The sequence below is a fragment of the Rhamphochromis sp. 'chilingali' genome (genome assembly GCF_963969265.1).
Source record: "Rhamphochromis sp. 'chilingali' genome assembly, chromosome: 1".
In the NCBI taxonomy this organism is placed as follows: Eukaryota; Metazoa; Chordata; class Actinopteri; order Cichliformes; family Cichlidae; genus Rhamphochromis; species Rhamphochromis sp. 'chilingali'.
The window spans coordinates 1,265,797-1,287,357 of record NC_137929.1 but is presented as its reverse complement, the minus strand read 5'-3'; the positions used below and the strand labels follow the sequence as shown (position 1 = coordinate 1,287,357).

General features: G+C 43.6%; 1 protein-coding gene and 1 long non-coding RNA gene across 2 annotated transcripts; both read left to right on the top strand.

The window, feature by feature from the left end:
* Positions 1–4,350: 4,350 nt before the first annotated feature.
* On the top strand, positions 4,351–12,412 carry LOC308399312. Its single transcript, XR_013972122.1, has 7 exons — positions 4,351–4,591; positions 5,307–5,346; positions 10,373–10,419; positions 10,732–10,776; positions 11,616–11,645; positions 12,099–12,167; positions 12,374–12,412. It is a non-coding gene; the product is annotated as an uncharacterized lncRNA (long non-coding RNA).
* On the top strand, positions 5,597–10,350 carry LOC308399545 (uncharacterized protein; the record flags this gene model as incomplete). Its single annotated transcript, XM_080886864.1, has 3 exons — positions 5,597–6,786; positions 9,589–9,882; positions 10,345–10,350. Exons 1-3 carry the CDS (start codon positions 5,665–5,667, stop codon positions 10,348–10,350), a joined length of 1,422 nt encoding a protein of 473 aa, XP_080742990.1. The 5' UTR covers positions 5,597–5,664.
* Positions 12,413–21,561: the final 9,149 nt, after the last annotated feature.

Below are 21,561 nucleotides of genomic sequence, written 5' to 3'. Positions count from 1 at the left end.
AATTAGGTTGTTTATTCATTTGCTTACAGTATTTCACATTACACAATATCTCACTATAATGTAGCGTTCATTGACTTTGAAATTATCTGTCAGTGATACAGTAAACAAGATACAACAACTGCTATGTACACTTTAGTTTTTGACAATATATACAATTTAGTACTTAAAGGAACACACTCCACTGTTTTGGAAATAGGCTCATTCTCCATCTCCCTCAGAGTTAAAAATGCAGCGTCTTCTTTCTAGATCCGTACGTTAATAGGGCTCTGGAGCGTGATCTTACGGGATGGGGCGTAGCCAGGATTTTTGGTCAAGGCGCCATATTAGCAGGCCAAACAAATGCTTGCTGTGTGGTCGGTTGTAATGTTAGATTGCACTACCGACAAAGGAATAAGCTTGAAAACAGGCTCTCTTTTCATTGTTTCCTCACCTGGAAACATCATGAGGGAGCTTATGTGTTGGATGTTACCAAAAGAAGGCGTCTAGCCTGGATAGCAGCTGCGAGACGAGCTGATATTCAGTTCTCTACCAGCCACAGATATCTGTTGGTGTGCTCCAGTATTTTCATTCAGGTAAGTTCTAAATAAGTTCATATTATTCTTTATAGCCTGTTAATTTTATTTTCAATAGCACAAACTTAGAACAAACATGCAGAACTACCTTCTATTTATAGAGTTGCTAATTATTTGGCATTATTGCAACAAACCAGCCTATGAAATGAATGAAACAAATCCTGACTGGGTTCCAACACTACACATGGGGCACTACGAAATCCCTGCTTCAAACTACATGCTACATACCACCATGCCAATCAGATTACTTCTTCCATGTGAGGGTAAAAAGGTGACCTTCCTGGATAAGATGGCAAAGGTTTGCTGCGTTTTGGTGAACATGTGCCCCAGTGTGGTAGTAAAACCAGGGAAAAATGCTCTTGTTAAATACTTTTAAGTCTTGTGCTGTTTATGTAGTGATAAGTTTTCTTTTTTTTTTTTTTTTTTCTCTTCTTTTTTTTTTCTCCTTCTCTTTTTACAGTTGCAGAAACATATAGGTGATTGCTGTAACGTATGTTTTAATTTTGAAATTAAAGCAGCCTTTTTTCCGTTAAAAGGTTCTTTGTGAGGATCAATCCAGACATGGGAACAAAATGCCCTGCAAAACTTGGTACAAGCCGCAAGACAGGTCGTGTGGTAAAGAGGAAGGTTACAAGAATCAGCCCTCGGATCACCACCTTCCTCCAGCGGCTCTCTGAGTTTGAATGGAGGACTTCCAACTAGGTAAGAACAGAGATGATAATATCTTTTACATAGCTGATAATTATATACATACTGTACACACATCCATACAACAGTATGAATGATCTCAGACAGATGTGAACAAGTGAATAACCTGAGCAAACATGAATATTGATGATGTGTCTTTGACAGGTGGTGATAAAGACTACGCTGAACCCGACCATCCTGGTAACGGAAATCTAAATCCCATGTCACATTCTATTTCCTGGGACCCACTGATAATTATTACATTTTGTAAATGAGTTTTGTTTTACAATTGTAATAGTTTATTTAATGTTCATGCTGGTGGGTTTGTCCTGTTTTTAGTGGAATGAAAAACTGTTTTCCTTAAAAAAATCAGACAGAAAGGTGAAGGACTGTGTAGTTTTCATGTACGCTTCTATTTATTTTGGTTATTGGCATTGTTTTTATTCAGTTGAAAAATGTTTTTCTTGTTAAAAAAAAAAATCAACAATAAATGTTGGTTTAATTCACTATTCTGAGACTACTTTATTTTTTTTATTTTTTTTTGTCCCGTTTGGATCTATAGCCATCAGAATTGTTGTCTTGAGGCCAAGAAAGATGCCAAGCGGATTTATTTTACCAAGTGGGTCATCATGGCCTTGCCATATTGGTCCATTTGATTGACCTTTATTATAATTATGAATTTATTTTATTTTCAGTTGCAAACGGGACAGACATAACTGTGGGACAGGACAGGGGGAAAGAATGAAAGAAAGAGGGGGAGAGAAAGAAAGAAAACCAAAGGGGGGAAGAGACGGTGAGAAGGGGGGAAGAGAGAAAAAAAAACAAACAACAAAAAAAAAAACTCCTGGGTCACCTGTATGGAGAAAAAAAAAAAACAGAGGAGACAGCAAACAACAAAGAGCAACATAATAATAGAAAAAAAAGCACCATCACAATAAACTAGCTAGCCATAGATATCAATAGTTACTAAATAATAAACGATATTGTGCAGCACGCAGGATAGACAGCGCACAGTGTGCTTTGAGGCAGCAGCCAAGAAAGCTGTAGTCCGCGTCTGTGAATACTCATGTGTACACCTGTGTGCATACCTGTGTGGATCAGCATGCTTGCATTCCAAAGGTTTCTCCATGTGATAAGTGATAAGTTTTCAAAAGAGACAGTAAATTACAGAATGCTAGTAGTGGGTGATATTATACAAATGCTGTCATGATTTTATGTGAACATTTTGTCATTTGTAAACTATACATAACATTTTTTCTACATTGTAACTGATGTGATGTTCGACAAAGTGCTTTTAATTAAAAATAGGCAAACATTTCTTTGTTTCTTTATTCAACTTTTGAACAGTGGTATTTAGTAAGTACATATTCAGTAAATGCAAAGTATTTACATGGCCCCCTAAATTAAAACACTATGGGTTATTCAGAACAGAACTATGCTTGGAAAAATATTGTCCCATCAGTTGATCCAACTCCTCCACAGTAGCAGGTGGAACTTTTCTTTTTTGAGGATGGCTTCTTTTACCTGTCACTACAGATGGTCTGTCTATGTTTTGATCAAGAACCTTTTTTTTGGGCAGCTGAAGAGGAGAAGTCTATCTTATGGCCAACCTCTGGCTGTATCTTGGTCATATTACCCAGCAAAACCCAGTATGCAGGTTCATCTGTAACAGTCCTTGTGCCACAGATCCTCACTGTTGCTTCTACATTAAACAGAAGAGCAGTGACATGGCTGCAAGTCTCCACGACTCTAGCCATACAGCTGCAGTGGGCGGCTTCAACCTTCCCTGTGATGCTCACAATGACCTGTGGCTGCAATGCTGCAATTCAGTCTTTAAGAGTGCAGGACCTGAAACACACACAGACAAAGTTCATTTAAAGACAAGAACTATGAGCCAAGGCCGACACAAATGTGTTTTATTTACTTTCAAATCCATTTATCATAAATGTAACAAATAAAGTGTTTTTATGTATCCATCTATAGAACGCTGCATGTTATATTCTAAATCTGCATGTTTCTTTTTAGAAACCTATCAGCAAAAAATGAACCTAAAGTATGTAATGCAAGGATGTAATCACTTTCAAGAGGGAGAAAACATAAAGTTCAACTTTAAGTGACAACTATGGACACCTAATATGACAAGGAGATTCTGCAGGTCATTAATCAATGTATAAAACTAAAACAGAATGTATTTTTAGTGACACAGGACACAAACAAGGAAGCAAGATGTGTAATTAGGATTATTTATAATAAATATGAATTAATTAGGGCAATTTCTTTAACCATAAAGAATAACTAAATCCTTCAGGACAATGTCACATCAATGCACTGAACTCACTATGTTATCCCTCTAACAGAGCCTCTACATGTTCTCACTGTAATTTCCCCCTCACGAATGAATTTTTACTAGCACTAATTTGAATGTTGGGGGGAATCAAACGCATTTTACTCGCAGTACTCAAGCTGACTTACCTTTGCTTGAATGACGCCGTACTCACAACGTGGAGGCTTAAAAATAGCCAAATCTTGTACCCAGTCCTTGGTGAATTGGATGTGCGCCTCCAGAGATTTATAATTGCGAAATTGGTGCGCCATGTATGCTCTGACTCCACAGACAAGGTATGAGAGTAGATCATGCTAAGTCAATAGCGGTTTGGTCTTCAGGGTTTCTACTCCACGGCTATATTTCATACGGGTCCACATTTCAACAATCAAGTACCGTCTCTTTGCATCTGGACAGAATCTGTCTCTATACCGTCATTTTCTTTTGAGCTACGTTTCAGAATGGTTCGTAGCAAACTTGTTTTGATTCGTGACCTGCCAAGATGGTGCTGCGCTCCCACAATGCATTGCGACATTACGTCAACTCCAAAGCCCTTTGCGTGCAGGAGTGTATGCGCATGCGCATTGCCACGGTGGTTTAAAAAATAAAGATATAATGAAAAGTAATTAATAAAAATTAAATATTTAAACATTCCCACAAATGTGCAATGAACGTGCAAAAACTCTCTTTAGTAGTTGTTGCTGTTTCTTTCTTTCTTTCTTTTTTTTTTTTTTTTTTTGAAAAATAACGACGTCTCTGAGGCGCGAAATCTGACAGCGAGAGGAACGGCCGGATACAGGAGACGGGAAGAAACAAGCCGATTATGTTCGCGTTAATTAAGTGGTTGGAAGATGTAAAATTCTCAATTCTGCCAACTGAACATATACGAGATTTTAATGAGGATGAATAATTAGCCGGCATGGAGGAAACGGACCTTTATTTCATGGAGTGGCGACAAGAAGCCAAGGCGGGTGGCCAGTCTAAGAAGCCTCCATCATCAAGCTAGCAGGTGCCTTTTCCCATATAATATTACTTTATTCTCGCTTATTTGGAACGGAAGCGTAGAGCTGCCACCCAGGCAAAGAGAAATATAAGTATATCACGTTATAACGTGAAAAGTTTATCGTTCTAACAATATACTATCATGTTTGAACAACATGTTTGAACAACATTGTACGAAAAATGTACATAATTATCACGTCCGTACAATATTGTGCGAACGTGACAATTATGTATATTATAATAATGTGATATTATATTATACCAGTGGTTCTTAACCTGGGTTCGATCGAACCCTAGGGGTTCGGTGAGTTGGTCTCAGGGGTTCGGCAGAGCCTCCGCTGTGACGTGCACGGCTCATTTTGTGCACCAGTAAAAAACATATCTACGTCTAATTTGAAAAAAAAACACACTTTATTTTTCACTAAAGAGGGGTTCAATGAATGCGCATATGAAACTGGTGGGGTTCGGTACCTCCAACAAGGTTAAGAACCACTGTATTATACAAACATGAAAAGCATAATGTTAGAACAATAAACATTTCACGTCATAACGTGATATAGCTCTATTTTTCTTTTGCCTGGGTGGCAGCTCCACGCTTCCATAATTTGGTAATAAAATATGTAACTTAATTAATTATATTGTGACGTACTTTTGCCTTTTCTTATTATTCTGCCTTCTCAATAACTATCAAAGCCTATTCACATTTAATTTGGCTTTCACAGAAATCCTACCTCTCCTTCTGGCTACAGAGTACTTACCAAGGTTAGAAACAAAGAACAGTTATGCTTTATTAATGTTCGCTAATTACAATGTTCCACATTTCCTTGCTTTTTAAGTCATTGTGGCGGGGGCGTGGCCCCGGGCGCAGCTGCAGGGGAGGAGTGGAGCGGAAGGCTCATCAGGGCGGCGCTGCGAGGCCGGTAAGAACAGCTGATGTTGTTTATGGACTGATGATGGTTTCCCTCCCCTGTGTTATAGTGAGACGGAGAGGAGCGGGAGAGGGGAAAAAGAGACACACATCAGCTGGGATGGACAGCTGTCATTCTGTGCGATAGTATCAGTGTGTGAAAGTGTAAATAAATGTGGAACTTGGCGATAAAGACCTGTGTGTGCGTGTACCTGTGCCTAGTATATTCCACAAGTGGTGCCGAAACCCAGGAAAGTGCCGGTGGGGAAATGTCCGACCCACAGGCCGCGCCACCCGCCCAGCCTCTGCAATTCTTGGCGCAGATGCTGGCGGAGATGGCGACGATGAGCCGGGATCAGGCGGCCGACCAGCGTGCCCACCTGGCCGCGCTGCGGGAGCAGACGGACCGGCAGACGCAAGTTCTGGAGCGGCTGGTCGGGGCCGCTGCCACGCCGAAGCCCTCGCCACTGTCGGTGGCGGTGCCCCGGATGGGGGACGGGGACGACCCACAGGTTTTTTTGGAGACCTTCCGTGCCACGGCGGAGGCTTGCCAATGGCCGCGGGAGAAGTGGGCTCCGCGGCTGCTCCCCCTGCTGTCCGGGGAGGCACAAACAGCGGCCCTGAGTCTGCCTCCGGCGTCGAGGAGCAGCTTCGCGGACGTGAGCCGGGCGGTGGTGGACAGGCTAGGGCTCACCGCCGAAGACCACCGCCGGCGGTTCCGGGCCTGTCGGCTGGCTACAACGGACCGACCATTCGCCTGGGCCCGGCAGCTGCGCGACGCGGCGGTACGCTGGCTGCAACCGGGAACATCGGAGGGGGAGACGAAGCTGGTGGACAAGGTGGTGCTGGAGCAGTTCACGGAGGGATTGCCAGCGGAGACGGCGAGATGGGTCCGGTGCCACCGGCCCGCAAGCGTGGAGGTAGCGGTGACGCTGGCGGAGGACCACCTTGCCGCTGGAGCAGGGGAACCCGGGGACGCCAGACGGAGGCCGAACAAACAGGCCCCGGTGCCGGCCCCGAGGCGCCGTGTGCCGGCACCAGGGCAGGCAGAGCGGCTGCCGGCGCTGAGCCCCACTAACCCTTTCGCGGCGTTGGTGCCGTCCAGGGCAGCCGAGCCAAGTGGAGCCGCCCCCGAGCCACGGAGAGCAGCACAGACGCCGGGGCCGGAGTGTTGGAAGTGCGGGCAGCCGGGGCACCTGAGGAGGGATTGTCCGCTTATGGAAGTGGGGCAGGTGTTTCGTGTTGCTGGCGCCCCAGCACCCTCCCCCGGTCCAGGAGGGACATACAGTATTCCGGTAAGGACTCGAGGGGGTATACGCCAGGCGTTGGTGGACACGGGCTGCACGCAGACCCTCGTACACCAAAGCTTGGTTCGCCCCGGGGCATTGCTGGAGGCAGAATGGGTGGAGGTGAGGTGTGTGCATGGTGACGTTCACAGGTATCCCATAGTGCCGCTGTTATTAAAGTATAAGGGCAAAACGCATAGAGTAACGGCGGCGGTTAGCCCGCGCCTGTCGCACCCCCTGATTCTGGGTACCAATTGGCCGGGGTTTCATCAGCTACTGGGACAGTACGCGGGGGTGCGATCACGACCGGAAGCGGGGTGTAGCGTGTGCGCGGCGTTCAGCGGTGATGCGGGGTCGTCCGACACTGACTCCGGGGGGGAGGAGCCGGCGGGTCCCTCACGGGACGTCCCGCCGGCCCCGGAAGTGTCCCCCATGGGTGATTTCCCACTGGAGCAGTCTCGTGACGGCACCCTACGCTCAGCCTTTGACCAAGTGATGGCTATTGATGGTCACGTGGTGCGCCCTGAGGCCGCGCAGACCTACCCGCGTTTCGTCTTATTAAACGACCGATTATATCGAGTGAGTCGTGACACTCAGACAGAGGAAACACACACCCAGTTGTTGGTGCCGCAGGGCCGCCGGGAAACGCTTTTCCAGGCGGCCCACTATAACCCCATGGCAGGGCATATGGGCTATGAGAAAACTCTGGAGCGAATAACGGCCCGATTTTATTGGCCGGGCATCCGAGCGGATGTGCGCCGCTGGTGCGCGTCCTGCCCGGACTGCCAACTTGTTAACCAGCCGGCCATACCGAAGGCGCCGCTGCGCCCTCTCCCCCTCATTGAGGTCCCGTTTGAGCGCATCGGCATGGACCTCATCGGGCCGTTTCACCGGAGTGCACGCGGCTACCGCTTTGTGTTAGTCTTGGTGGATTACGCAACGCGGTACCCGGAAGCAGTTCCGCTGCGCACCATCTCTGCAAAGAGTGTGGCGCAGGCACTGTTTCAGGTCATCTCCCGAGTCGGAATCCCGAAAGAGATACTGACTGACCAGGGCACGTCGTTTATGTCTCGTACACTGCGGGAACTGTACGAATTACTGGGCATTAAATCTATTCGGACCAGCGTCTACCACCCTCAGACTGACGGGCTGGTGGAGCGGCTGAATAAGACTTTAAAATCCATGATTCGGAAGTTCATTAACGAGGATGAACGCAATTGGGATCACTGGCTAGACCCTCTGTTATTCGCAGTGCGGGAGGTGCCCCAGGCCTCCACGGGATTTTCTCCCTTTGAACTGCTGTTCGGCAGGAGGCCACGTGGGGTGCTCGACCTGATTAAAGAAAGCTGGGAGGACGGTCCGAGCCCCGCCAAAAATGAGATTCAGTACGTGTTGGACCTGAGAGCAAAACTCCACACTTTGGGGAGGTTGTCACGGGAGAATTTGCTCCAGGCTCAGCAGCGTCAGCAACGCCTGTATGACAGAGGGGCTAGGCTCAGGCAATTTTCACCGGGAGATAAAGTGCTTGTGTTACTCCCTACTTCCAGCTCGAAGTTGCTCGCCAAGTGGCAAGGACCCTTTGTGGTCACACGGCGAGTCGGGGACGTGGACTATGAGGTCGCTCGGTCGGACAGGGGAGGAGCCGCGCAGATTTATCACCTCAATCTCCTCAAACTGTGGCGAGAGGTTGAAACCGCTTCTCTGGTGAGCTTGGTGAAGGAGAGAGATGAGTTGGGGCCTGAGGTGCCAAATTCTATCATTCCCGCCTCCCTCCCTTGTGATGACCATCTCACACAGGCCCAGAGAGCGGATGTTGTCGCGTTGCAACAGCGTTTTGCGGACGTGTTCTCCCCCCTGCCCGGCAGGACGTCCCTCATCGAGCACCATTTCGTGACGCAGCCTGGCGTGACGGTGCGTTCACGGCCCTACAGGCTCCCGGAGCACAAGCGAAAAATCGTGCAGAGGGAATTGGCGGAAATGCTGAGGATGGGAGTAATAGAAGAGTCGCACAGCGCCTGGTGTAGCCCCATCGTTCTGGTGGCGAAGAAGGATGGGTCTATACGGTTCTGTGTCGACTATCGCAGGGTGAACGAAGTGTCACGCTTTGATGCCTACCCCATGCCTCGGGTCGACGAGCTCCTGGACCGGTTAGGCACGGCCCGCTTTTTCACGACACTGGACTTAACCAAGGGCTATTGGCAGATTCCCTTGTCTGCCGAGGCCAGGGAGAAAACGGCCTTCTCCACTCCGTACGGTTTGTACCAGTTCGTGACACTTCCGTTTGGCCTGTTCGGGGCCCCGGCCACTTTCCAGCGTCTCATGGACCGGGTACTGCGTCCGCACGCAGCGTATGCTGCCGCCTACCTGGATGACGTGATCATCCACAGCGACACCTGGGCGGAGCATGTGCTGCGGGTGGCCGCGGTCCTGGAGTCCCTGAGGGGGGCGGGGCTCACGGCCAATCCGAAGAAGTGCGCGGTTGGACGGAGGGAGGTGCAGTATCTGGTGTACCACCTGGGGGGCGGGCAGGTGCGTCCACAGGTGGAGAAGACGGCGGCTATCGCATCCTGCCCGCGCCCCAGGACGAAAAAGGAGGTGAGACGGTTCTTGGGGTTGGCGGGTTACTATCGTCGCTTTGTGCCGGGGTTTGCGCAGCTAACCAGCCCCCTGACCGATCTCACTCGAAAGGGTGCCCCGGATCTGGTCCAGTGGACGGGGCCGTGCCAGGCGGCGTTTGTGCAGGTGAAAAAGGCTCTCTGTGGGGAGCCGCTGCTTCACACTCCTAACTTTTCCCTCCCTTTTGTTCTGCAGACTGACGCCTCGGACAGAGGGCTGGGAGCCGTTTTGTCCCAGCAGGTAAGGGGGGCCGACCGCCCTGTCCTATACATCAGCCGGAAGCTAGCAGAGCGCGAGCGCCGGTACAGCACCGTGGAGAAGGAGTGCCTGGCCATCCGGTGGGCGGTCGGCTCCCTGCGCTATTACCTCCTGGGACGCTCATTCACCCTCTGTTCGGACCACGCCCCACTGCAGTGGCTCCACCGCATGAAGGATGCCAACGCCCGGATCACCCGGTGGTATCTGGCGTTGCAGCCCTTTAAGTTCAAGGTGATCCATAGGCCGGGGGCGCAGATGGCAGTGGCCGATTTCCTCTCTCGCTCGCGGGGGGGGGGGGGAGTTGGCTCGGCCGGACGGCTCCCCGGCCTCGAACGGGCGGTGGGGGTGTGTGGCGGGGGCGTGGCCCCGGGCGCAGCTGCAGGGGAGGAGTGGAGCGGAAGGCTCATCAGGGCGGCACTGCGAGGCCGGTAAGAACAGCTGATGTTGTTTATGGACTGATGATGGTTTCCCTCCCCTGTGTTATAGTGAGACGGAGAGGAGCGGGAGAGGGGAAAAAGAGACACACATCAGCTGGGATGGACAGCTGTCATTCTGTGCGATAGTATCAGTGTGTGAAAGTGTAAATAAATGTGGAACTTGGCGATAAAGACCTGTGTGTGCGTGTACCTGTGCCTAGTATATTCCACAGTCATTTTTAGGCTTTTTAGAGTTTTTGTTTTTTATTTTTTTTAGCAGTAATGTTTCTGCCTATTTATTTCAGCCCATGAAATCGAATGCAGATCTTCCTAATGTGAGATTTACATAAATGTAAGTAATTTTGTTTGTCATTGTCATTAATGTTGTTGCTGTTGTTGTTTTTGTGCAGTTTGCAATCATATAAACCTAGCAAGCATCAGTCAGCACAGTGACTAACCTAAACAGATTCTTGCTTTATTCACATATATTATATGTAATTATATATACCTGCACATTGTACCTAGGGTTGCAGCCACTTGGCCCCACCCCATTGTTGTGACAGCCCTGATTGTACTTATACACTGCATCTGAACAGGGAACAGTCTGCCACATTAATGTATTTTTAAGTGACTTGTTTGTAATACATGAATTTGTTTTTTACAGATGTCAAAGTCTCAACCTCATGCTGCCCTCCCCCATCCTCCTAAAGTAAGTATTTGTTGTTGTGGTTTTTTATGCGGTGTCTGTGTCACATGCTAATCATAATTATTGAAATAACTGTTTTCTAACAAATTTTCCAAAACACTAGTTATGTTTGTTGTCATTCAGACCAATACTACTGCTTAGACATTGTTTAGTGGTCATGCATGTTTGACAAGCTCGTTATGATACCAAAACAGTAGGCCTATCACAATAATCGATATATCGACTTAACACACAGTACATGTACATGACCTCAATAATTGTTGATGATGTAATTTATCTGCCATTATATTTACAAAAATAAAATATAATGATAACAAAACAATAACATTAAATAACATTGTTTTCTATTTGTTAGAAAACTTACTATTTATTCAAGTTTTTAAGGTATCTAATATTTTGATTCCTAATTTCAATGATCTAAATACTTTAAGAATTAGATGTTGGTTTGTCAATTGAAAGTGTGTAGATCTTGCATTATTATGGTGTTATATTATGATTATACATTCAAAGACATAAAATGGTCTTAAAATGACAATGACATAACTTGTCGCAATTGTTTATGGGGCAATATACCGACCAACAAAAAGTCGTTATCGTAACAGGCCTTCAAAACACACAGTTTTATGATTGATAAATTCAAAAAATAAATACATTTAATTTCTCTGAGATTCTCTAATATTCAGTTACAGTTCACAACACAGTTACCCGTACATGCAGTATTATACTGTAAATATAAATCTCTGCATTTAGCATCCCACTAGAAGCGTCACAGTTACTGCCTCTTTTTTTTTTTTTTACAAATACCTGTACTATTACTAACACATTTACTGTTTTACTTTTAGCCTGTGGATACAAATGCAGATTTCCTTAATGTAAGTTGTGCATTTTAATTACATCATGTTATTTTTATTATTATTTATTTATTTATTTTATTTTACATTCAAATATTTCAAGCTTCTTGGTTAAAGAAGCTTGATTGTTAGTAGGTAAAGAATAGTTCACCTATAATTCATATTCCCAATTAATTTCTCACCTCTGATTGAATGCCTTTGTTTGTTTTCCTATAACAAAACATTTTTGCTGGATATATATGGTGAATTTATATGCATAGATACAGTCGTAGTGCTTGACACATGCAAACAGCAGTAGATGTACTAAAAAGGAAATAATTACAATCATGATGTTGATTGCTGATGTCAGTATATATATTTTAGAGGAATGTTTTGTTTTTCACCCAAAATAACTATATTGCTTCAGAAGAGATTTATTACCCTACCGGACTCTTATATATTGTTCTGTTTTTTGTTTGTTTTTGTTATTTTCAGGTTCAATGGTGCGTGTTCTTCTAATGGCCGCCTTCCCACTGGAGGTTTTGATCCACAGCAATTTAAAAGGTAATCAGCTTTGAAAGTCAGTTCAAATGGTTAGGTAATAGTACTTTAAAAAGCCTACAACTCTGTCACCAGTTTCTTTACCAAAAATTACCCATAAAAGTATCGCTCAATAGCATATATTGTAGTTCAAATGTTTAGTTGTACAAATATCAAATTTTTGGAAATCTAAAACTAGTCAAACACTCAAATGTTCATGCTTTTTATAGGAGGACAGAGCAAAACGGACATCGGCGCAGAATGAAGAACTGCCCTTGATAAGGACACTATGACAGCCATATATAGTAAGTGAAGACTTTCTGTGTATCTAAAATTGCATACAGCACAAGTAACTTACTTTGCAACCATTAAAATAGGTTGTAAAGTAAGTTACCAATACAAATAGGTGATGATGCATTGTAGTGGTTGGTCTCAGACAAAGAAGGTCAACAGATTTATGAATGCTGGAAGGTAAGGAGAGACGACCAAAAGGGGTGTTAGCATTACTGTAATGTGAACTGGATAGACTTCCCATCTAGGAAAAAAAAGAGGTAAAATTATGCGTAAAATATATCTGTATTAATATCTGTATCTATATAAACAGAAATATCTGTTTGCTAAATGAAGCCAGCTAACATAAATCACATTTTTATTTTAACTCTGATAAAAGTAATAGAACTGTGACTTTTGTTTGTTACAGTGGGGGTAAGGAAGGGGTTTCCCAGCGTGTCCAGAAGGGCTTTGAGGATTGCCGTGAAAGCTGGGGGAACTGAGACTGCTGGAAAAGGAAAAGAAATTACATTTTAAGTATGCTGACTTATGTTCATACAATCACACACACATATACACATACACACACATATGTGTGTGTGTGTGTGTATATATATATATATATATACACACACACACACATATATGTATATGTGTGTGTGTTTCTTTTAGAATGTTTGAGTATGTAATGAGAATAAACTTATAAAATGAATATTCCTTGCTTGATTGATATGCTATATGTATGTTTTAAACATCAAATAAAGATTTCTTTCAGATGTTACATGTGAATGTGTTTTCTTAGAAATATATGAAGGGTTAAATTTATATTTTTTTGAATGATTTTAAATAAATTTAAATTGTATTTTGAAATATATTTTATTAATATATTTCAAAATATACAAAAAATGGCCAAAAAATATATGTGCTAAAAAACATTTCAAAATACATAAACATATTTCAAAATGTATTTTAAAATACATTTTGAAATGCATTTCAAAATATACAAAAAATGGCCAAAAAATATATGTGCTAAAATACATTTTAAATATATAAATATATTTTAAAATGTATTTTAGCACATATATTTTTTGGCCATTTTTTGTATATTTTGAAATAGATTTCAAAATGTATTTTAAAATATATTTTTTTACCGTATGGGAGTGACATCTGAAGCTTCGTTTAGAACGTACCTTTTTTTAAATCGAACTTTATTGAAACACAATGAGTATACAACATACAAACAGATGAAGTTTACAAAAGAACAGAACATGAATATACAGAACCAGGAGTAAAAAAATGATGATATGAGTAGGCGAAAAAAATCAACATATAAATATTGTTCTGAGAGGCTTTTTGTTGGTTGAGTCTGAAATTGATTGTATGTACAATTCATATCCTTATAAAAAGGCAGAAATATGGTGTTTTATTAATAAACTTACATTTATGGATATAAAATAGCTAAAAGTATTAACAAATATTTTATAAAAAATCATTTATCATTCTTCCTGGGGAACTTAAAGAAACAGAATAAAACATTTTCCATCGTAAAGAAAAATATGGACAATAACAAAACTGCTAAATTCTTCCAGAATCTCTGTGTAGAGGAACCAAAAGAGATGTGCCACAGTTTCTGGATGATCCCCACAGAAAGTTCAATTAGTATTTATGTCTCTTTTAAATGTTACCATATAGTGACTGGCTGGGTCACATTTATGAAGAATTTTATATGAGATTTCCTTCACCTTGTTCACAATTAGATATTTATGGGATCATCCAGACTGTCTTCCAGGTGATATCTGGAACATGTCGGTTCCAGTAAGATATTCTATATATGGGAGAGACATGATATCTTCTTGGAATAAACTACGTATTCTCTTATTGCTGTTACCAAGTTCCTGTGAAAAGCAGATTTTTCCCACTGCTGACTCAGCTGGATCAGGGAGAGTGACTGAGGCAGATATTGAGCTGTCAGTGTTTTTATATAACATTAAAGTCCCTGAGGGTATGGCACCAAGCACCATTGAGAATTCCCCAACACTGACGGGAAAATTATATAGTGTAAGGAATTCATTGTAAGTAAGTAGTACTCCCTCGTTAAATTTTAAAACTTAGTAGCGGCCGCCATTGTTGGCAGCTGAAATTTGGCTGGGCCGCGCTATGAATTCTGGGATATGGTGGGCCACGAAGGACACACCCGACCCATCCTTCAAACTCGGGGGAATGAAGGACGCATTTGAAGGAGTCGAGGAATCGGGACAGCCTTGGTCGCCTGGCTGTGACGTCATCGGCCTTCAAATGCGGCCTCCGGAGGATGCAGCCGACGTTTTGGGACACAGCTTGTGTGTCTTTGTTGGTCATGTGACCTCCCAGGGACTACACATGGAAACGAGCAGTTTAGCTCAAATCTGGCAGGTTTCCATCGTCTGTTTTTGTCCTGATGTCCATGAACATGAACACTGTCCCTGTCAAACACGTCCAGATAATCTGATCCAGTGTTGTTCTTCTTCTGTGGTGTTTGTGATGGAGCAGCTGATCCTGATGTCCTCCACCAAGGGGGCAGCAAATTCAGCTGACTGTCATCATTTATTAAAAAGATGTAACAATGTGACATAATGCAATATAATAGTGTCAGTTACACATTGTGGGTTGCACTGTGGCCAGAATGGACATTACCTCCTGCCTAATGGAAGCTGTCAGCCATCCTGCAACCATGAATTAGATAAGCAGAAGTGAAGGGATTGTTAACAACAATTTAATAATAAAATGTAATGTGATAGTTGCACTTTATTAGCTCCCCACAATCGTATGAATAATAACCATGAATGCACTGCATGCTCATAGCAAGTTCTTTAGGTTTAAAGTGAGATCCTGCTTTAAAGGGCGCTTCATCTGCTGGGAATGACATGTTTCTTCTAGTATGTAAGGCTCAGCCCATCTTACTGGGACTTACTTTTGTAGATCCACATGCTCTAAACCTGGTGCTCCATGATTGGTGCAGAAGCTTTAAGCTCCTATTAACAAATAATGACCATGGACTTAGTTGTTACTACAATAACTTATCATTGAGCAACTTTTAATTTTACTTGTAAAACTATGCAAGTAGAATTGAATGGGGCACAGTGAGCTGAGCACAGGCCCACTCTGTGACACTCAGAGGTTTGTGGATATCATACTGAGAGTATTGGACACAGTGCAGCCAGCTTGCAGCCACTTTCCCACCACTTTAGCACAATGTTTACATGAGACTCAGCCACACTAATGTTCCTGGGCAGACATGTGGTGCAGCATGGCTGATGGCACTGTACCTGCAGCTGTCATGGACAAGAACCACTCAATACCTCACCCAAGCCAAGCCTGTGCTGATGTTGTGATCTGAGACCGAGACACTAACCCAGGATCAGGATATGATGTTGTGAGAGTTTCACTAAGAATTAGCTCTGATTACAAGATTTCAATCTATCGTAACTCTAATTTGTATTTACTTCAGTTTGTTCATCTTGGAGCTGTGTGCAGCTGAGGACAGTCTTATTATTACCAGGTGAGGATATGTAACAGCCACAGTCTGTAGAGATGATGTCACCATGGAGTGGTGATGTCACTGGAGCTGCCAATATGTGCTCCAGCCAAAGCTACACCAGAGGGTTGTGCTGTGTAACAGGTTGGTGCAGGTGGTGTTATCTACATTTGAACATTAGGCAACAGTCTCATGAAGACACTTTCTATTGTTCACTAAAGACCAACAATAACAGAGACAAAGGGAGAGCAGCAGAACTAGTGCTAACAATTAGCACTGCTAGCCTGCCCACCAACACCAGCTAATGTTCTAAAAACGATGATCAATGATTTTGCTGTAACGGCTCCAGCTGTCTGTGTCAGGGACACGTTGGAGATGAAGTGAGTGATCCAGTGACAAAGGTTTGGAAAGCTGCAGTCAGCTGAGACTAAAGGAGTCACCTGACCGAGAGACCAAATGTTTCACTGAGAACGTCCAGATGAACAGAATCAACCTTTGGGATAATCTGTTCCACACATCCATGTTTCACTTACTGCATTATATTTCCTCATTGCTGTGCACACAGGCCTGTGGCTTATAACCAACTCCAAGTTCAGACTCAGAGGCTGCTGAAGCTGTTTTCTGGAACAGAGACGTGTTGGATATAAAAGCAACTCTTCTTTATGTGTCAGCACTGAGGAAAGGAGCAGCTTCGTTTCTAAGTGTATGAAGGACTGTAGCAGTGTGTGTGTGAGCTTTATTTCACAGACAGAACCATGTCAAAAACACAACTTCAGGTAAAAACAATACAAAATCAAAGAGTCTGATCAGAAGGATTAAACAGAGGAGTGTGGGACTGTTTTTAACAGACAGCAGGTTAAGCCAGGCTGGAGGAGTAAACTGAGCCTCGGTGTGAGCAGCAGTGTGTTTGACAGGAAGCTGAGATAAACAGTCTGGAGCCCATTTAGTGCTTCATATGAAAGTGTGAGGATTTGAAAGCAAATCTAAAATCAAGCAGGAGTCAGTGTGAGAATGATTTGTGCTTTTCCTCAGTCAGATGCTGGGAGTTTCAGTTCATCCATGTTCAGCGTGCTGTGCTTTGTGTAACAGGAGAATATGACAGTATAAATCAAGTCTTCATGTCACTGAAAGCCTCCACAGTCTGCTATGGAGGTGCATCAGTTTGGATTTACAAGAAGAACATTTCTTAAACCTGCCACAAGATGGCGCTCCAACAGAAGGGATGTCCACAGTGTAACACAGACACACACATACTGTGTGAATGTGTGAGTGAATGGGCTTTCAACACAAGGCTTCTGCTGCTACCTTTAATGACATAATTAGCTAACAAGAACAAACTGTTAATTACCACCAAAGAACGGCTCCAGATTTTAGCTGCTGACCATTTTGTGAAACGTTGATTACATCAGCTTATTGTTGATTTTTCAACCTTAATATCAGCTGCTTTAAAGGAGCCTGGTTCTCTGGCAGTAACACTTTTCTTCACTAGATGCAGTGCAGGCACAGTCTGTGTTTCTAAACTACACACTAATGTTCATTGTTGTGCAGCTAAATCCTCCCTCTGGATGGGAAGAATCCCTGTCAGGCTTCAAACACCTGGCTTGGTGTTCTGGAGCTAATGTGTCACCTGTGAGGACTCTGAGATGAACACACAGCAGACACTTCAGTTCTCCGTCTGTGTGTCCTCAGTTTCCCAGCATGCCTTGGCTGTGGTGGTGGAGGTGAATGAGGGGGAACATGCTGCTCTGTCAGCACTCAGGTTTCATACCTGGTGATCTCAGAGGACAAAGCGGCGTTACAGCAGCGCACGTTGATGAGACCTGATGCTCTGAACAGTTCAGACTTCAGCCTCACTCTGAGAAAACAAACGACTGACTGTCAGCAGCAACTACACCTGCTCCATCAGTGACGGAGAGAAGAACTGAGACTGAGAGACATACAGCTGCAGGTCAAAGGTCAGAAACGCCCGATCTTTGTACGGGTCAGGAGTTAGTACTGCAGAGGTCAGAGGTCAGCTTGCTGACAAACCATTTGAAACAGTTTGGAGCTAAAAGCACAACAGCAGAGGAAAGAAGAGACACTGCAGAGATGATGCAAAATATTGTGTTTTGTTCTCAGCTGTCAAAAAGTGTAACACACGTGTTCCAGCACAGCCTTTGTGTACTTTCACTTCTCCATACTGTCCATTGGAAATCCTGTTTGTTACTTTTTGATTTCAGTCCATGTGTCCAAAGCAAACTTCTGTCCCACACTTTCTCTGCTGACTCTTCACCGATGCTCAGATGATCTCAGATGATTTCACCAGAACTCATCAAAATTCGGGCTCCACAGAAACCCAGACGTCACTAAACAAGCGTAACAAGCAAAGTGAAAACTGGTCGTTCAGCTTTATTGACCAAAGATAAGCTCACATGTCACCTCATGACACAGACACTTATTTCCACAGCATGCACGAGGACTGACAATAAGTGTCTATAAAGCCACTTCTATCTGCCACACCTGTGCTTCTGTCATGGTTGCTCTCCTCTCACTCTGTCATTTATCCACAGTCTGCCTCCCTCTGCTCCGTCAGCTGACGTCCTCTCTACACCACCTGCTGTGTTTTATCCTGCAAAAACACATTTAAGAAGCGTTGCACCGAGTAACGGGAGGAACTGCTATAAAATCCATTTAAAGGAGGTGGTGCTGAGTGCTGTGACTGGGGTCCCACCACTGACATCACGGGTGGAGGACATGTTGGAAAACTGCTACAAAGTGCTGTGCAGCCAGCAGAGCTTACAGTCTGTCCTGTGTGTCATACAGGCTCTCACACTTAGTGTTTCTGTGACACATTGAAGAGAAGTTTGTGTTGTTCACAGTTGTGCTTGTACTGAGTGACAGCTGACATGACCTAACAGGAATAATGTGTCTGTGCTGAATGAGAAGTAACACACAATGAAGTCTTGATGCATCTCAATCATCCAGGAAAGTGAGTCTGTTGCTTCTGTTCATCTGGACGCAGCGTTTTGTGGGAGAAACGTGTCGTCATCATCAGGTGACGTCTTCAGTCTCAGCTGCAGGTTTCAGTCTTACAAACAGGACATTTGCATAAAGACTGAAAGCAGCTGCAGGAACGATGGGCTGGGAGCTCCGTTCCTTCATCTTAATTATGCAGATTCTCAGGACCATTGATCAACAACCACTGATCCATGTCCATGAGTCCCATTCACAGAGATGTGGGAATGGCTGCAGTCACAGCATGTAAGATGGAAATAAATGAGAAGTATTTAGCTGAAGTGGATTTGATTTATGTTACTTCTTTTTTAACTTGTAGTTCTACATTGGAAGATTATTGTGATATTGAAATATAAAAATACATTTATATTCTATTATTTTCTCAAAATAAGCGTCACACTCGTGGAAGCCGGTGTAGCCGCCGAAACGCCTGCATTTATGGAGACTTTCAGCCCCAGGTAGGCCAGTTATGGATCTTGGGATCCACATTATGTCAGCAGCTGTTCTCCACCGTGAACTGTGTTCAAACAAACACGCTCACGCCTCACAGACGACAGCTTACAGTCCTGTAGAGAGAAAGTGACTTCGTACAGCCCCATCTTCAGTCTTGTGGAGATGATCTCGACGCTTTGGTGGATGTTACTAGCTCCTGTGCAGTATTTTGTAAAGACATGATTACACCCCGTAAGCGCGTTAAAATTTACGCTAACAATAAGCCATGGGTCACTAAAAGTGTCAAATCCTGTTTAAGGAAAAAGAGACAGGCCTTTAAAGAGGGGCTGTTACCGATTTTCAGACAGCTACCAAGGAAATGAAAATCGAGATCTTGAAAGCAAAACAGACAAAAACCTTCTTGAAAGCAAATTTGCTGCAAAAACTTTTGGGTCTGCCTGGACTTGTATGAAAACCATAGCAGGGTTTCAAAACCCCCAGAGCAGCAGTCAGGTCATTTTAGATGTTTTAATTCAGACAGAGATTTTCAAATGCTTTAAACATGTTTTCTGCTTGTTTTAGTTCTTCTGATTTCAGCGAGGATATTTGGGAACTGAAACAGAAACTGAGAGATACTCAGCACTTTATCATTGAACTCAGCGATGTTAAAAAGGCCTTTCATACAGTCAATGTGAACAAGAGCCAGGGTCCTGATAATATTAGTGGCCGCCTAATTAAATCTTGTGCTGATGAACTCAGGCCTATATTTCAGGTTATTTTTAACAAATCCTTGCAAACACAACATGTGCCCTCTCTTTGCAAAGAAGCAGTCGTGGTTCCTGTCCCTAAATCTAAACGACTTCAGGCCTGTTGCCTCACTTCAGTTGTAATGAAAGTCTTTGAAAAAATCATCAGAAATGTGATTATGAAGAGACTGAAGGTCAGCTGGATCCAATGCAGTTTGCATACAGGCCCAACAGAGGAGTGGAGGACGCACGTTTGACTTTACTAAATCTGATTCTTAAACATGTAGAGAGTAAAGGGACTTTTGCAAGACTTCTTTTCATTGATTTTTCTTCGGCTTTTAATACAACACAGCCCCATATTTTAATTAAGAGACTTTTAGAACAGTTTGAAATCAGGAAAAACCTGGTGGGCTGGATTTTAGATTTTCTAACTGACAGGTCACAAAGAGTGAGAATAAATGGGGTTCTGTCTGACCCAGTGTTCTCCTCCACAGGTTCTCCTCAAGGCTGCGTCCTATCGCCCTTATTATTCACTCTCTATACAAACATGTGTCAGGGCAGACATGAAAACAGGGTCATTATTAAATATGCAGATGACTCTGTTATTGTCAGCTTACTGAAAGAGGGTGAAACTAACCACGGCCCAGTCATTGATGACTTTGTTCAGTGGTGGGAGGAGTCTTATCTCCAGCTGAACATATCTAAAACAAAAGACATGGTTGTTGATTTTAGGAAACAACAAAATGAACACGGAGTCACTTTAATTAAAGGTCAGAAAATAGAGCAAGTACAATCATATAAATATCTTGGGACCATAATCAATGAAAAACTGAACTTTGATCAAAATTGCAAATCAGTTTGTAAAAAGGGTCACCAGCACCTTTATTGCCTTAGGAAACTTGTTCATTTCCACATTGACCAAAAAATGTTAACTTTGTTTTATCGTTCTTTCATTGAGTCTGTTTTATCCTTTTGTTTGGTGGCATGGTTCGGTCAGACCTCTGTCACAGAGAAAAACTCTCTGAATCAGATAGTGAGATGGTCCAGTCGTCTGATAGGTGAGCCACAGTCTTGTTTAGCCTCCCTGTACTCTGAGCAGGTACAGAGGATGGCTTTATCAATCCTTAAAAATGGTTCCCATCCTCTAAGGGGTGAATTTCAGCTTCTTCCCTCAGGACGGAGGTTTCTATTTCCGAGATGCAGGACAAAGCGTTATAAAAACAGCTTTGTCCCCGTTGCTGTCACTGAATTAAATAAGAACTGTTTTTGATTCGAAATATTAAAGTATGTGTCACAGTGAGTTTTATATATTTACTAGGTATGTGTGTTTTTAAAGGGATGTCAAATGCTGTCATTTTTCTGTAAAGCAAATTTACCTTGCCTTTGGGTATAAATAAAGTTACCTTACCTGCAGACGCTGTGCGCAGAGGTTCAGGAGCAGAAGTCCCGTTGTAAACATATC